At 60.4% G+C, this 17,559-nt stretch overlaps 1 protein-coding gene across 2 annotated transcripts in view; it reads right to left on the bottom strand.

The window, feature by feature from the left end:
• NECTIN2 (nectin cell adhesion molecule 2) overlaps positions 1 to 17,559 on the bottom strand; it is a 33,234-nt gene that overhangs the window by 10,305 nt on the left and 5,370 nt on the right. Inside the window, exons 2-6 of one of the 2 annotated variants that reach the window (XM_039512880.1) lie at positions 6,981 to 7,331; positions 6,061 to 6,354; positions 5,635 to 5,752; positions 3,459 to 3,607; positions 768 to 2,030 (exon numbers count right to left, since the gene is read on the bottom strand). In XM_039512880.1, coding sequence (XP_039368814.1) covers positions 1,576 to 2,030; positions 3,459 to 3,607; positions 5,635 to 5,752; positions 6,061 to 6,354; positions 6,981 to 7,331 — 1,367 coding nt within the window. In that variant the 3' untranslated portion in view covers positions 768 to 1,575. Of the gene's footprint in view, positions 1 to 767; positions 2,031 to 3,458; positions 3,608 to 5,634; positions 5,753 to 6,060; positions 6,355 to 6,980; positions 7,332 to 17,559 lie in introns of those variants that run through there. The other variant, XM_039512878.1, reaches the window with a different exon arrangement.

The following is a 17,559-nucleotide window of genomic DNA, read 5'->3' as shown; positions in this document are numbered from 1 at the left end:
CCTTGGCACCGCCCCAGCCCGCCTGCCTTGGCACCGTTCCCCCCCAGCACGCCTGCCTTGGCCCCGCGCCCCCCCCCAGAATGCCCTGCAGTAATGCACGCGCCCTCCCCCACTCACCTCCTGTATGAGCCCCCAGCACGCCTGCCTTGGCACCGTCCCTGCCCCCCAGCTCGCCTGCCTTGCCACTGCACCCCCAGCCCGCCCGCCTTGCCACGCGCCCCAGAATGCCCTGCAGTAATGCACGTGCCCTCCCCACTCACCTCCTCTATGAACCCCAGCACGCCCGCCTTGCCACTGCACCCCCAGCACACCCACCTTGGCCCCGCGCCCCCCCCAACTGCCCTGCAGTAATGCACGTGCCCTCCCCCACTCACCTCCTCTATGAGCCCCCAGCACGCCCGCCTTGGCACTGTTCCCCCCAGCCCGCCCGCCTTGGCACCGTGCCCCAGCACGCACGCCTTGGCCCCGCGCCCCAGCACACCCGCCTTGGCCCCGCGCCCCAGCACGCCCGCCTTGGCCCCGCCCCCAGCACGCCCGCCTTGGCCCCACGCCCCCCCCAGCACGCCCCCCGTGCCACTGCACCCCCCCAGCACGCCCGCCTTGGCCACGCACACAGCTGCCTTTATGCACGTGCCCCCCCAAACAATGCAGACTCTTCCCCTCACCACCTGCGCAGCCCTTGGTGCTGTGCCCCACCCCGCAAGCCCCCATCAACACTCTTTTCAGCCCCCGTCCCACCCAGCAATGAGAAGAGACAGGGCTGGGCCTGGGCTCCAAGGAGACTTTATTACACACAGAATGGAGACAGACGGGTGATGGTGCCATAGCAACCAGTACACTGGGAACATAACCGCTCTCGGGGGCTCGGGATATTTACACGGGGGTGGGGGGGTGGAGGAGCTGGCACCGTAAGACACAGCGGGGGGACGGGGAGAACAGTGCAGGGAGGGGTGTAAGCAGTGTGTGTCTCAGACACTGGCAGACAATGGAGCAGCGGCACTCGCTAGGGCAGGTCACCGACATAGGCTGCGCCTCGAGGAAGCCCCCCAAACGGGGAGGGAATCACACCGACTCTCCCGCTCTCATTCCAGGTGGCGCAGAATCAGGCAAATCACATCCTGAATCCAGGGAGCTGCGTGGGTCACCTTTTAAAGGGGGAGGGTCTGTGTTCCCCCATCCCCCACCCCCTGGCTCAGGAACTACTGTATTGTACAGAACCCAAGGCATCAGCACGAACCTTCCTGCCCCCCTCCCCAGCACTCCAGGGTCCCCCGCCCCATGTGTTCACCTAGAGCACAGCGTCCGCATCCCAGCACATGGGTGTCAACGGAGCCTTTCCCCCAACACAAGGGCGCATCTCCCCCCACCTGGCCAGGCAGCCGAGACCCGCCTACTGCCTGGGGCTGGCGGGATCACGAGTCAGGAGTCCGGCATCCATGGCCCCCCAGCAGCCTGTCGCCCCCTGGAAGTTTCCGCAGCCCCCTGAGTTAATCCGTCTCTGCTCCCCAGACTCTCTTGTCCTCGCCTGCGAGGGGTTCACCCGCCATTATCTCGGCTCCCCCCAGGGCAGGGCGGTCACACGTAGACAGCCGTCTTGGAGATGATGGACCCGTCGTGCTGTGACTCCATGTCGTCGTCCTCGTAGCCGCTCGGAGCGCCCTGCCCGGGGTGGGCGCTGAGCCGCAATATGGGCCCCACCTCGTCAAGCCGCTCCTCCTCCTCATCCTCCTCATGCCGCTGGCCGGGGTAGCTGTAGGGGCCGGGCCGCTCCCCGGGGGCCCCCTCACCCGGCGTGGCCCTGAGGGGCCGGTCCAGCTCCGAGTTGGGGCGGTAGATTAAGTTGGGGGGCGGAGCGGCCCCATTACCAAAGACGCGGGTGGTGGGGTCATAGGCACCCTTGACAGGGGGTCGGGCGTGGCGCCGGCGGAGCAGGAAGAATACCAGAGCCCCGAGCAGGGCGAGGGCCAGGATGCCCCCGATGAGACCCCCAGCAATGGCTCCGGCGCTGCTCTGCAGCTTCACGGGGTGCTCTGGAGTAGAGAAAAGATGGGGGCAGGGGGTCACTCTCCAAGCTTCAGGGGAGGGGGTGTTGCTCGCCACGTGCCGCTGGGCAGAAGAGCCGCGGATGGAGCCATTGGGGGTGAGGGGGAGGGTCGTGGCGACCCCTTTGTCATCTGAGGCGGCGCTTCCATGCAGAGCCGGGTCCTCCTGGGGCCAAGACGGGGTCTCCCCTCCCTTCCCCACTCTGCCCAGTGCCCACAAACTCACACCCTGCCCAAGCCCACAATGCACCCGGGCCCCTGCATGCCCATCCCCCACTATGCACCTGGCTGTTGGCACATGCCCCACCCCCACCCCACCTGGCTGTTGGCACACACCAAGCCCCCATCCCCCTCTCCATAATGCAACCGGCTGTTGGCACATACCTCCCCCTCTGCCCCGCATCTGGCTAATGGCACATCCCCCATCTCCTGCGCCACAATGCACCTGGTTAGCGATATATGCCACACACACTCCCCCACAATGCACCTGGTTTGCCCTGCCCTCCCACAATGCACGTGGGTATTAACTGTCCCCCCTTGACCCCATGCTAACGCTCACGCATGCTGCATGGCCCACAAAGCCTGGCTGCTGCAGGAGCCTCGCACCTGGGTGCAAATCCTCAGGGCAGATAATTATTTGGCACAGGACAGTCACAGGCATCCCCATCCCCGCAATGCTGCCCAGTCACCACCAGAGCAGTAACAGCAGGAGGGGCCAGGAACAGGACCCAGGAGTCCTGACGCCAGCCCAGCCCAGCCCCCAGCTTAATCTACTAGACTCCGCCTCCCACCCCTAGGAACCAGAGAGAGAACCCAGGAGTCCTGAGGCCAGCCTCGCCCCGACTCATTGGGGGAGATTACCCCAGCTCCCGGGCTGTGGGACCCCTGAGGAGGTGAGGGAGTGGGGAGAGCCCACCACACCCCCAGAAAAGACCATGAGGTGTAACACGTTCCCCAAGCAGCTTCCACCCATTAAGCAGGGTCTTTGCACCCCCTCGCAGCCCCTCCTTCGCTCACAGGGCATGGGCTCAAGCAGGAACCAGAGCAATGCTGTGGGGAGAGGGGATGAAGTAGGGGGTGAAGGGGGGGCATTTGCAGGGACACCTCCTCCCCCACAGGATGGGCCCCTTCGCCTCCCAGGGCATGACAAGAGACACCCTTCCCGCACTCCTGGGAGCCCAACCCCCTGGAACTTCCCCAATATCCCTGCATGAGACCCCGCCACCTTCCCCTGGCAGCCCCCCACCCCCTGGCACACAGACCCCCCCCCCAGCCCTGGACAAGCCTCCCACCCCCACCCTGAGCTCCTCCAGCCCTTTGAACAGACCCTAGACCCAGATCACACACCAGTCACCCTGCTGGGGGAGGGGACACCGCCCATTCTCAGCCACCGGGGAAGGACCCCCGTGCACTCACCTCGCACCAGGACCGTCTGCTCCACCCGTGTCGTCCCCACACTATTAGTGACCTGGCAGATGAAGGTCGTGTTCACAGCCACATCCACTGACTGCACCACCAGCCGGTCGCCCTGTACCTGCACCGTGGAGGGCAGTGACCCACTGGGGCTGGGGGAAGGGAGGGGAGGGGAGAGACTGGTTAGAGACCAGGGCAGGGGGTCTGACTCCCAGCACACCCACCCCACATCCTTCTCAGACCTGGGGTTTGTCCTGGCTCCCAGCCCCCTCCCATGCTCTATGTTCTAGACCCCACACCCCTCCCAGAGCTGGGAAAGAACCCAGGAGTCCTGACTCCCAGCCCCCACCCCCCACCCCCTGCTCTAACCCACCAGCCCCCACTCCCCTCCCAGAGCTGGGAAAGAACCCAGGAGTCCTGGCTCCCAGCCCCCCCACCCCCTGCTCTAACCCACCAGCCCCCACTCCCCTCCCAGAGCCGGGGATAGAACCCAGGAGTCCTGGCTCCCAGCCGCCCCACCCCCTGCTCTAGCCATTTGACTCCTCCAGGTGTGCATTCAAAGCAAGAACAACCCCTAAGATACTCGCTGCCATCCCACCATGAGGAGCAGGGGGCAGAGGGAGACCCAGGGGGCGGTGGGCAGCCACTGGCACAACAGTTCTGAGCTCTGTGCCAGGGGCTGGGTGGGGCCCCCCAGATAACCCCTCTGATGGGCAAAGTAAGCATGGCTGCCAGGCACTGACCCCCACCCCCAGCCACTCTCCCTTCAGTCCGGCCTCCGAGTGACCCAGCAGCTGGCTGCCCTGACCTAGCAGTGGCTGGGGGTGGGGGGTCGGGTGCAGCTGTTCCTCCCAGGGGCGGGGGGCTGATGAACTAGTTCAGACCCATCAGCCTCCCAGGCCTTGAAGAAGCAGGGACAGAAAGAGACAGCCCCTTCCCAGCCAGCCGAGACTTCCACAGGGACAGGCCAGCCCAGGGTGAGGGGCCCGCCCACAGACACTGCCAGGGCCCCTTGCTAGCCTGGCGCTACCCAGCAGAACAGGACCTGAGGCCTCTCACAACCTAGAAAAACAGGTTTGCGAGCTGGTTTAGGTTTTCATTTCCTCCTCCCGATGGGAGCAGCACCGTGACCCAGGCCCTGCCACCCCACCTTTCAATGTAATCCCTTTGGACCCTGGACCATCCCTTCTTCCACAACGGGGGCAGAACCCAGGAGTCCTGGCTCCCAGCCCCCCTGCTCTAACCCACTAGACCCCACTCCCCTCCCCCCGAGCCAAGGACAGAACCCAGGAGTCCTGGCTCCCAGAACCCCTGCTCTAACCCGCTAGACCCCACTCCCCCCCTCAGAGCCAGGGAGAGAACCCAGGAGTCCTGGCTCCCAGCCCCCCTGCTCTGACCCGCTAGACCCCACTCCCTTCGCAGAGCCAAGGACAGAACCCAGGAGTCCTGGCTCCCAGCCTAAGTTCCCTCTGAGCTGTGCAGCCGCGCAGCACCCTATTAAGCACTGTGCAGGTGCTCATTGCTGCAGCGGGGAGAGATTTCTCTCCCCCAGCCCCGGACCCAACCCAGCCTTGCCTCAGACCTGCTGTGGCTGAGGGAGACGCACCGCTCCCCCGGTCCCAACCCAGTCCCGGCTTGTGCCACGGCTGTGGGAAAGGCACCCCTCCCCCACAAGCCCAGGTGCTGCTGCAGGGAGAGAGGGCTGGGGGGGGGGAGTCCTCTCTCCCTGCCGTAGCCCCAGGGCAGCCTGCACCCCAAACCCCTCATCCTCGGCCCCACCCCAGAGCCTGCACCCCCAGCTGGAGACTTCACCTCCCCCAGCCCTGAGCCCACTCCCATAACTCTGAACCCCTCAGCCCCACCCTCACACGAATTTTGTTATGTACCATACACCAATATGGAGGTGATGGGTCACACATCACCTCCATATTTGTGTACATAACAAAATTCATTCCGCACCTGGGTGGGAAAAATTAGAGGGAACACTGCCTTCCAGCCCCTCTGCTCTAATCCGCTAGGCTCCACTTGCCTCCCAGAGCCAAGGACAGGACCCAGGAGTCCTGGCTCCCAACCCCCCTGCTCTAACCCACCAGACCCCAATCTAGGAGTCGGCCAGTGTGTTTGGGGGGGGGGTCTAACAGCAGCATCTCCTCCCCCATGGGCCTGTGCAGGGACTCACGTGCTCCAGGAGTAATGGGTGGGTTTGGGGTTCCCTTTGGCGGCGCATCTCAGCACAGCCTCACTCCGGCTCACGTACCAGTTGTCATCATAGCCATCAATAGTGACTTGTGGCGGGTCTGTGGAGAGAGCAGAGGGGTCGGTCAGACTCTGCCAGCTGCCTTTGGGGCCCAAGCTATGCCTACCCCACAGCCATGGAGAGAACCCAGGAGTCCTGGCCCCCACCCTCTCTATCCCGCTAGACACCACTCCCCCACCAGGGACAGGGAGAGAACCCAGGAGTCCTGGTTCCCAGCCTCCCCTGCTCTAACCACCAGCCCCCACTCCCCTCCCAGAGCTGGGAGAGAACCCAGGAATCCTGGCTCCCAGCCCCACCCCCCTCCCAGAGCTGGGGATGGGATCCAGGAGCCCTGGCCCCGTCACTCACACAGCACGGACAGCGTGACAGGGATGTTCTCCGGCGCAGCCAGTGTCCTCTGGCTGATGATGCAGGTGATTTGCTGCTGGTCTGCCTCCACCGTGGGCACCATGTTGAACTGGCTGGTGACGGTGACGGTGCCGTCTCCGTTGGTCACCTCGGAGGCATTGTAGATGCCGTCGAAGGCGGCGTCCCACTTGATGTGGGCGGGGGGTTTGCCGTTGGCTGAGGTGCAGACAGCCACTGGGATCGTGGTGTTACCCACCACCACCTTCCGCGACTCTGCCGTGTTGGTGGGCCTGGCTGGGGGAACCAGAAGGCAGGGTTAGCCAGCGGGGTTCCCCAGACTCCTCCAGCCAAGATCGGGGGCCCCATCGCACCGGGCGCTGCACGGAGATTGGACTTGGACAAGCTCCATGGGAGCTGAACCAGAAGTCTTGAGTCCCAGCCCCCCCGCCTAGCCAAGATCCCATCCCTGAAAATCCCTCTCCCAGCAGCTGCCCACCGAGCGCGCCTCGGTAGCCATGCCTTATGATGCTTTCCCCATCGTTAATTAAAGCAATTAGCACAGGCAGTTCTGCCCAGGTCAGACACAGGTACGAGGAGCCCCGAGGCACCGATTTCACCACTTCCCCTGCCCTGGGAGCAGCACAGGCTGCATCTGATCCCAGGGGCATCCTCACAGACCATTCACTGAGAAGATGGGACCCGCAGGCCAAACCGTCAGCCCCATACGCCCTTCCCCAGACCAGAGCCAGCGCCCCCTAGAGGGGAAGGCCTGTATCTCGTTCCCCACCCCCGTCACCAGTCCCCTGCCTGGGGCGGGATTGGCACACCCTAGAGGGGAAGGACCCCATGTGCCATTCCCCCCCCCACAACCAGTTCCCCATCTCGGGCGCCCCCAGGGATAGACCCTGTGCACCCCTCACCCAGGATGCTGAGCGTGGTGACCCCGTCCTCGTTGCCATGAGGGTAGGTGGCGAATTCACAGACGTAGGTCCCCTCGTCACTCATGCGCAAGGGCTGGATGATCAGCGTGGCGTCCTGCAGGGAGACGTTCAGAAACCGGATCCTGCCGCTGTTGTCCAAGGGGAAGTTGGGCTTGTGGTCCGGGAGGTAGACAGCCACGTTCTGCTTCTTGCCGCCCATCTCCTTCATCCAGGTAACCTGGCTGACCTTGATGTCGGGGCTGGAGGCGGGGAAGAGGCACTGCAGCATGGCCTCATCGCCCACGTAGCCCGTGACCTCATTCCGGACCTTCACCCGCTGGGTCAGCACCACTAGGTGGGGAGAGACAGAGCCAGTTAGCGGGGGGGAGGGAACGGCTACTCCAGCCGCTGGACCCAACGCCGCTCCCAGAGCTGGGATGGAACTCAGGAGTCTCCTCTCCCAGACCCTCCTGATCTGACCCACTGGACCCCACTCCCCTCCCAGAGATAGAAACGAGGACTCCTGGCTCCCTTGGCCATCTGTCTGTCCGACGTGCCATTGTATTGCGACACAGACACACACACGTTCTAGCCACACCCCCACACCTGCATGCACCGATACACACCTGTCCAACGCTCTCACACAACGGCTTCCTCCCTTCAGCTGAAGTCGTGCCAGCTCTCTGGGTGTCCTGGGATGGGTTTGGGTTTGCCCCAGAGCTGCAGCTTATCTCCTTGCGCCTGTCCCGACACCCGTTCCCAGAGCAGACAGCAGTACGAGGCCTGCCAGCCACCACCTCCCTCACGCACACCCCGTCCCAGACCACTGCAAGACTTAGAATACCCCATGGATAGGAAAAGCCGTGCCTCCCTCCCTGACCCAGCCCACTCTGAGCCAGCTCCCCCCCGCCCCCACTGCTCCCAGATGGGGATTCCCCCTTGGTATGACTCTCACACACAGCCCCACCTATCCTCCGAGAGATCACGGCTCCCACCCCAACCAGGCCCACAACCTCACGGGAACGAACCAACACCTTGTACTACAGCCGTGTGCCAGACCCAGGCCTGGTGCCGTCAGTGGCAGCAGCTCCCTGCTGGCCCCGGGGGGAGGAAACAAACTGCTAATAAATGCTTCATACCTCAGAAAACCTGTTACTCACCAGACACAGCTGGTAAATGACTCACCACCATCACATAGTGAGTTGGCAGCAAAGCTATGAATGGAACCCAGGAGTCCTAGCTCCCAGCCCCGCTCTAACCACTACACACCACTCCCTTTCCAGAGCCAGGAGAGAACCCAGGAGTCCTGGCTCCCTGCCCTCCTGCTCTAACCACCAGACCCCACTCCCCTCCCAGAGCCCAGGAGAGAACCTAGTAGTCCTGGCTCCCAGCCCCCCTGCTCTAACCACTAGACACCACCAGAGCTGGGGACAGAGCCCAGGAGTCCTGACTCCCAGTCCAGCCCCCTTAATGACTGGCCCATTCTCCTCCTCCAGCAGAGCTGTGAGCCTGTGTCCATCCAGGCTGGGGGCACTCAGAGCGTGGTATCTGGGCAGGGATTTGGGGGACATGGATGCAAATCCAACACACACACACACACAGGCTGCATGTCCCCTGCAGCCCAGTTCTCCCAGCATTTCCAGGCTGCTGGGTAAGGGGTCAGCTCCTCTGCTTCACAGACAGTAACCTATTGTCCCTGCCACAGCAGCCTTCCTGTTTGGCTGGGAGGACATGGGACACTGTTTCCGTGCGCGCGCGCACACACACACACACACACACCCAATGCAGAAAAGGGAAAGCAACGTGCCTGGGTCAGCAGGGAGTAAAGGACAGAGAGATCAGAGCTGGGGAAGCTCCCACTCCCTGAACAGGGACAGGGAAAGAAGTCGTCATACTTTAATCACTGTGGCTGGCCTGACTCAGCACACCACAGCCTGGATAGAACCCAGGAGTCCTGAGTCCCAGCCCCCGGCTCTAACCACTAGACTCCACCCCCCTCCCAGCACCCCTCTCTCAGGCTGGCTGTGGGAGCCACTCACGACTCCCTCCCTCCGCTAGCTCTGCCAAACCATAACCTTTTGGGCTGCAATTTCCCCTCTTCAGCCCCTTCAAAGAGAATTCGCATTGTGGGTTGGGGCTCAGGACACCTGGGTTCACTTCCCCAGCCCAGCTGCTAGCTCCCCGTGTGACCAGGGCCAGTCCCTGCAGCTCCCAGAATCTCACTTCCCAGCTGTAACATGGGGAGATGATTCTGCCTTGGGCCACTTAGACTGTGAACATTTTGGGCCAAGGATTGCGCCTAGGTATGTAGCATGAGCTTTCGTGGGTGAATACCCACTTCTTCGGATGCAAGCCACGAAAGCTCATGCTGCAAAATGTCTGTTAGTCTATAAAGTGCCACAGGATTCTTTGCTGCTTCTACAGAACCAGACTAACACGGCTACCCCTCTGATACTTGACACCTAGGTATGTGTCTGCCCAGCACCGAGCCTCACTGGGGGGCCCTTCTGATCTCTGCCAAGGGGGGCAGCACCAGGCACAATGGGGGGCCCCCAAACTCAGCCGGGGGGGCTAACACCCAGCACAATAGAGGTCCCTGATCTCTACTTGGGGGGCTGAACAGCATCCGGCACAATGGGAGGGACCCATTTCGATCTCGGCTGGTGGGAGCCTGTACAGCACCCAACACAGCTGGCACCACCCCACCCCCCCCCACCAGAATCATGCCCAGTCCCTCCACTGCATTTCGCATGGGAGGGCCAGGTCTGTGCAGCACCCGGCGCGGCAGGGGGAGTGGGGCCCCTTAGCCCTGTGGAAAAACAAACCCTAATTGCACCATCTCTGTGCTCCACTAAGATCAGTTTGAGAAACGAGAGAGGAAAAAGGCTCCAGGCAGATTTTTTGCCTGATGATTTTGCTGCAGAAGAAAAGGCTTTTTTTGTTCCCAGTCAGCTAAGGGATCTTTGCAAGAGAGAAAGAGGCACACAGAGGACACATGGCCAATGGGACAGACACACAGATAGTTTAAAAATAGCCATAGCTGCTGAGGGACTAGCCTGGCAAACACTCCCACCCCCAAGCCCCTCTCCGCTCCGCCCCGGCTTTCAGAGCCCTCTCTTAGGATTCGTCCCTCTGTAGGACAATTATCCCAGTGAGCCGGGCACGCAGACCCCCTGCCCGTAATGGGAAGCGACAGAGCCATCTCGAGCTGCGCGCCACAGTCAGTCTAATTCGAAGAGCGTGAATGAAGCGGCCCCTAATTTAATAAGAAACCAGATCAAGCGTGAGGCGGGAGCATTAAAAATTCAGTTTTACATGAGGGGAAAAACAAAAACCTGAAACTGAAAAGGAGGCAGCAGAGGGTAATTGCAGAGCTGCATTATCTCCTCCAGTGCTCGGGGAAGCTCCCAGAGACCCCGACTGAGCTGAGATCAACCTGGACTTAGCAGGGGCTTGGTTAACCCCTTTTTCCTGGCTTTATAACTACAGTCCCTAACCCAAACCTCCCTCTCTCTTCCCTTCTCAAATCTACGTTGCTAAATAGCACTGTTGTGTTGCTATTAAATGCCCCCCCTCCCCGAGGGGGATCTCAGCGCCAGGCAAGACAGCCCTGTATAAACAGCCCCCATGCCCCACCCCAGAAGCAGCCGCATCTCAGCACAGCAGGTACAAGGTAAAGGCAAGCAGCTGGTATTGCCAGCCATGCCCACGCCCCCAAACTGTGGTGGCAAGAGACACCTGTTCCTCATCAGGAACATTTGGGGAGGATGAAGTGAACAGAGAAGGGGGAGCAGGACTGTCTCTGATTTTCCCTCTCCCTGCAGGAACGGGGCCTCCAGCTGAGTCAACAGGATCAGACAGCAGCAGCCGGCCAATTCCCCCAGCAGCTGCATGCACCCGCAGTGGGCGAGCTAGGATGGGGGCTAGCAGCAGGCTGCAGAGCTCTGTGGACCGCAGCACGGACGGCTCACTACCGGCTCCAGCAGCAGGAAGAGGCAGGTTACATATAAAAGGCCCCTTCCCACTGGGCAGTTCAGGCACTGGGGGTGCGTCTTGGCCAACCAGGGGGAGGGGGACTGACATGGCCCTGAAGTTCTGGGTGTTCAAGTGTGAGGCAGGGGCGTGGGGTGGGACGGCAGCCGGATGGAAACAGGCATTGGGAAGAGAGGATGACAAGAGACACCCATGCATAGGTGGGGGAGGCGGCACTCCAGCCATCGTTAGGGGCTGGGAGCCAGGACTCCTGGGTTCTATCCCGGCTCTGGGAGGGGAGTGGGGTCTAGTGGGTTAGAGCAGGGAGGGCTGGGAGCCAGGACTCCTAGGTTCTATCCCGGCTCTGGGAGGGGAGTTGGGTCTAGTGGTTGGAGCAGGGGGGCTGGGAGCCAGGACTCCTGGGTTCCCTCCCTGCCTCTGGGAGGAGCAGGGGCCCAATAGCTCTAGCTACAAGAATGGATAGGGGCCCACTGTTAACTAGTTTGCCCTCCTGGCTGGCCTCACACGGCAGGTCAGACAAGATATTCACAACAGTCCCTTCTGGCTTGGACGATCTATGAATAACCCAGGCCAGGGAACGACACACAGCGACTCATCCTCTGCAGCCGAGCGTTAACACAGGGATGACACTAACGCGCACTGAGGCCCTCAGGTCTGCGGGGCAGGGACTGTCTCATCATGTGTCTCTCCCCCCAAATGCAGCCTCTCGGCACTTCTGCAGAGGGTGAGCAGCCCACACAGACCCCGACACAGAAGCCCTTCACATCCCCAGCTCTGCCAGGATGCAGGGAACCAAACACGAGACTTGCAGCGTCTGTGGGCTGGCAGGAGGCAGTTCCCTGGCCACCAACTGTCTCAAGGGGGTGATCTCCAATCCGGGATGGGGGCAGGGAGTCACCCCAAAGGGCTCTGGGGACCTGAGCGCATTCCCCTGCCTCGACTGTGCTCAGGTGGCCTTTAGACTGGTCTGTGCAATGCCCAGCACCATGGGCGCTGGGCATGTCCCTCGCAGCCACGACTATACAAAGGACACACTAATCCTTAATGAATACAGATTTACTGCCAGCTATCCACAGGGATCGGTCCTGGGTCGGGTTCTGTTCAATATTCTTCCTCAATCATTCAGATAATGGCACAGAGAGCACACTTACAAAGTATGTGGACGATACCAAGCTGGGAGGGGCTGCAAGTGCTTTGGAGGATAGGATTAAAATTCACAATGATCTGGACAAACCAGAGAAATGGTCTGAAGTAAATAGGATGAAATTCAACAAGGACAAATGCAAAGTCCTCCACTTAGGAACAACCAGTTGCATACACAATAAATGGGAAATGACGGCCCAGGAAGGAGTCCTGCGAAAAGGGATCTGGGGGTCAGAGTGGACCACAAGCTAAATATGAGTAAACCGTGTAACAGTTGCATAAAAAGCAAACATCATTCTGGGATGTCTTAGCAGGAGTGTTGTAAACAAGACACGAGAAGTAATTCTTCCGCTCTACTCCATGCTGATTAGGCCTCAACTGGAGTATGGTGTCCCACATTTCAGGAAAGATGTGGACAAATTGGAGAAAGCCCAGAGAAGAGCAACAAAAATGATTAAAGGTCTAGAAAACATGAGCTATGAGGGAAGATTGAAAAAATTGGTTTTGTTTAGTCTGGAGAAGAGAAGCCTGAGAGAGGACAGGATAACAGCTTTCGAGGAGGGAGAAAAGATATTGTCCATAACCTCTCAGGCTAGGACAAGAAGCAATGGACTTGCAGCAAGGGCGGGTTAGGTTGGACATTAGAAAAAACTTCCTACCTGTCAGGGTGGTTAAGCACTGGAATAAATTACCTAGGGAGGTTGTGGAATCTCCATCACTGGAGATTTTTAAGAGCAGGTTAGACAAATCCCTGTCAGGGATGGTCTGGATAATAACTCGTCCAGTCCCTGCACTCAAGGCAGGATTAGAGGACCTCGAAGTCCCATCCAGTCCTACGATTCTATGATTCGCTACAGCATCGCGCCGGAAGCTCATGCCCAGGTGACGCTCGAAACCTTTCCAGGATACAAGCTGCCAGCCTGAGCCGCCTTCCTTACACCCAACGGGTGGGGAAACCACACGCGGAGCAACTGTCGTTTTTATAGATTCTGAGGCCAGAGGGGCCATTCCCCATCCCCAGAGGGGACACCGCAGGCCAGCGAGTTTCACCCAGTGACCCTGCACTGCCCAATAACCGCATTCGGTGAAAGCCCCTTCCAGAAAGGGCCCCGTTCTGGGTCCGAGATGGAGCCACGGCCCTCGGGAATTTGTTCCCCTAGTGACGCCCCCTCAATGTCAGACTGGTGCCTTCTGTCTCAGCTGGGATTTGTCTGCCTGCAGCCCCCAGCACCGGCTCCTCCTCCTTTCTTCGCTAGCTCAGAGGCTTCAGCTCGCAGGATTTCTCCCCGGGGCGGCACTCAGACCCCAGAACCAAGTCAGCTCTCAACCTTCATCTGAGAAGCTCAGGAGACTGGGCTGCGTCCACCTCTCCCCATCAGACCTTTTCCTCCAGCCACAGATCGTTTCTCTGTCCCCTCTTCAGCTTTTCCACATGCGCCCCCAGAACGGGACACAGGATTCCAGGATCCCTCTCACCAGGACAGAGGTAAAATCGCCTCCCAACTCCTCCTCTCAGCTCCCCTATTTATACACCTGAGGATTGTGACTTGCCCATGGCCACCCTGTGGCCCAAAGCTGGGAAAGAACCCAGGAGTCCTGGCTCCTGACTCTCCCTCCCCTGAGGGCGATCAGATGTCCTGATTTCATAGGGACAGTCCCGATATTCTGGGCTTTGTCTTACATAGGCATCTATTACTCACCACCCCATCCCAATGTTTCACACTTGCTATCTGGTCACCCTAACTAGACCCCACTCCACTCCCAGAGAGAACCCTGCTGAACCCAGTGTCTGAACGTGAAGCCCATCCAGTCCTGTGCAATCGGCTGGAGGAGAGGCTGCAGCCCTGGGGAATCCGGGAAGGGGACCGCGCGGGGGGGGGGGGGGTTTGTCCCAGGCCAATGAATAAAATATAACCCACAAGATGCAGCAAGCGGCCCCTGGGACAGGGGGAGATTTTGATTCTTCCTGGTTTTTTAAATACATGCAAATGATGGGGGAGGGGAGAAGTAGGTCACCCACCAGGAAGCTGCCCTGCATGGCGAGGGTGGAGCAGTGCAGCCAGAGCAGAGGATGTTAAAGTGCTGTTTGATGTAGTTGCAGCAGGCAGACAAAGCGTTTCAATGGAGCGGGGCTAGCAGCAGCGACACCAATTCACCTAATTGCCTGGTGCCAGACTGCGGACAGGGTCGGGGCCGCTGGAAGGCAGACCAGAGATCGTGGGGCAGGTGATAGGTTGGGAGAAGGTGGAGCTGTCTGCAGGTCAGCAGGGGGCAGAGGAGCCCTTGAGAGAGTAACAGAAGGGAGGGGTCCCTGCAATCTCCCTAGGACTGCACCCACCACCCTGGCAGACCTGTCCCTGCTCCCTGAGTCCCTTCCCTGGGAAGCCAGTCACAGCCCTACCACTCCAAGGCCAGCACTGAAGGATCAATGAGACACAACTCTGCACTTCAGAGAGGCAGGTGCCCAATGGCAAGGGGGGGGCAGGTATCCCCATTTTACAGACAGAAAACCGATGGACAAGCAGGAAGGACACTTGGCTAACCTTACAGATAGAACCCAGGAATCCTGGCTCTCACCCCCCATCCCCCTGCTCTAACCATGACACCCCCCCCCCACCCCCGAGCTGGGGTTAGAACCCAGGAGTCCTGCCTCTCAGCCCCCCACTCTAACCACTAGACCCCCCCCCGAGCTGGGGTTAGAACCCAGGAGTCCTGGCTCAGGACTGTAGCTGCAGAGGACAGAGCAGGCTCCCCACATTATGCAGCCATGTCCCTTGCCTTGCCGCTGCAACGAGCCCCCATCTCTGTCCAAGAGTCACTTCCAGGAAGGCAGCATCACGCGGGGTGGGGGTTGCACGTCCGCCAGGATTACGCTCCCTGTCCCACAGGGCCCAGGGGGACCACGCAGTTCAGGGAGATCTCAACGAGCAGAGACAGCGCTTCACAGCTCATCTCTTCAGTTCATTATCGAGGAGCCTGCTCCTTCTCCCTCCCCCACACCAGGGCCTGTACGCCTGCCACTGCCAGACACAGCAAACAGAGCTACAACACAACCCCCGCTCTAAACACCAACCCACTGAGAGAACCCAGGAGTCCTGGCTCCCAGCCCCCCTGCTCTAACCCACCAGACCCTACTCCCCTCCCAGAGCTGGGATAGAACCCAGGAGTCCTGGCTCCCAGCCCCCCTGCTCTAACCCACTAGACCCTACTCCCCTCCCAGAGCTGGGATAGAACCCAGGAGTCCGGGCTCGCAGCCCGCCCCCTGCTCTAACCCACCAGACCCTACTCCCCTCCCAGAGCTGGGATAGAACCCAGGAGTCCTGGCTCCCAGCCCCCCTGCTCTAACCCACTAGACCCTACTCCCCTCCCAGAGCTGGGATAGAACCCAGGAGTCCGGGCTCGCAGCCCCCCCCTGCTCTAACCCACCAGACCCTACTCCCCTCCCAGAGCTGGGATAGAACCCAGGAGTCCGGGCTCCCAGCCCCCCCTGCTCTAACCCACCAGACCCTACTCCCCTCCCAGAGCTGGGATAGGACCCAGGAGCCCGGGCTCCCAGCTCCCATTCCCCACTAATGCAGGGGGTGGGCATGCTGTCCCCTGGCCAGGGTATCTGAGGAATGTTGGTGCATTGGAGACAAAGGCAGGGCGGAGCTGGGATTAGGGCTGGAACAAGGAGGCGGGGGAGTGGCTGCTGAAAGGCAGAGGGTGGGAGGGGGGCAGGGGCAGGGGGAACTATGGAGTGGGCTGTACCCAGGGACAGACAGTACTGGGATGCAGCTGCTCCCTGCAGCCTCTCCCACTCCCTTCGGTCAGTGCAAACAAAGTCAATGGGCTTTGCATTGGCTGCTTGTCCCAATGCAGCAGGGCCCCAGTGCAAAGGGGCCAGAGCAGGCAACATCTCTGCCATGGCCCCGCAACCTCCCGCACCGTCCCTGGCACCCAGGGGCGGCTCCAGAGCCCAGCGGGGCAAGCACCTGCCTGGGGCGGCCCTTTCCCAGGGGGGCGGCAGGCTGGGCCGGTGGACCTGCCGCAGTCATGACTGCGGACGGTTCGCTGGTCCCGCGGCTCGGCTGGACCTTCCGCAGCTATGACTGCGGCAGCTCAACCGGAGCCGCCGCACCAGCGAACCGTCCGCAGCTGCGGGAGGTCCAGCTGAGCCACGCGACCAGCGGACCCTCCGCAGTCATGCCCGCGGCAGGTCCGCTGCTCCGGCGGCTCGGGGGCGCCTCCCGGGCATGATTGCTTGGGGCGGCCAAATTTGTAGAGCCGCCCCTGCTGGCACCAGTGGCCTTTTTGGTGGCTGGCTTCTAACTATTGGTATAGTCTGGGCCGTGACATACCAGCTCTGTCACCAGCCAGCCGCTGCCTCTTCCTGGGCCTCCGATCCCACAGGTAGCGAGGGGAGGGCGATCCCCTCTGGCTATTCAGACTGAGCTCTTTGGGTAGAGACCACCCCCAGGGCCCCTGCAGCACCCGGCACGATGGGGGTGGACAGGTGCTGTCACAATACAAATGATGCCAGGCTCACCGGCTCTGCCCGTAGGCGAGGTGCCAAGCCTGGGTTCTAGTCTGGTACAAGTCACTGAATCTCCCCATCCCTCTGTTTTCCCATCTGTGAATTGGGGCAGTTCCCAACCTCACAGGGGTGCAGGGAGGCCAGCCAAGTCCACAGATCTTTGCAAGCTCCTGGATGCTCCAGACTCAAATTTTCAGCTTGGAAATGAGGCAACTAAGGGGAGATATGACAGAGGCCTATAAAATCATGAGTGGTATAGAGAAAGTAAATAAGGAAGTGTTATTTACTCCTTCTCATAATACAAGAACAAGGGGCCACCAAATGAAATTAATAGGTAGCAGGTTTAAAACAAACACTATTTTTTCACACAACACACTGTCAACCTCTGGAACTCCTTGCCAGAGGGTGTTGTGAAGGCCAATACTATAACGGGGTTCAAAATTAAGCTAGATAGATTCACGGAGGATAGGTCCATCAATGGCTATTAGCCAGGATGGGCAGGGATGGGGTCCCTAGCCTGTTTGCCAGAAGCTGGGAATGGGCGACAGGGGATGGATCACTTGATGGTTACCTGCTCTGTTCATTCCCTCTGGCTACTGTCAGAAGACAGGATACTGGGCTTGATGGACCTTTGGTCTGACCCAGTGTGGCCATTCTTATGTCAAATCCTGCTCAGTGGACAGGACCTCCGGGATTCACTCCAGCTCAACATGGCGGGGAATCTGCTGTGCAGCAGCGACAACACGGACCCTTCTATGGCCCAGCTGCAGCTTCAGTGAGGAGACCACAGCCTGAGCACCCCGCACACATTGGCCCCGTCACCCCAGGCAGAAGGGGGCAGATGTGCAGAGCTGCTTGATGGGGATTCTGACCCAGTCTGCACTGGGGGCGGGGGTGTCGACACTCCAGTCCTTGCAGCTGGTTCTA

This window comes from Mauremys reevesii, linkage group 24, assembly GCF_016161935.1.
Source record: "Mauremys reevesii isolate NIE-2019 linkage group 24, ASM1616193v1, whole genome shotgun sequence".
In the NCBI taxonomy this organism is placed as follows: Eukaryota; Metazoa; Chordata; order Testudines; family Geoemydidae; genus Mauremys; species Mauremys reevesii.
This window is presented reverse-complemented; position numbering and strand designations above follow the sequence as displayed.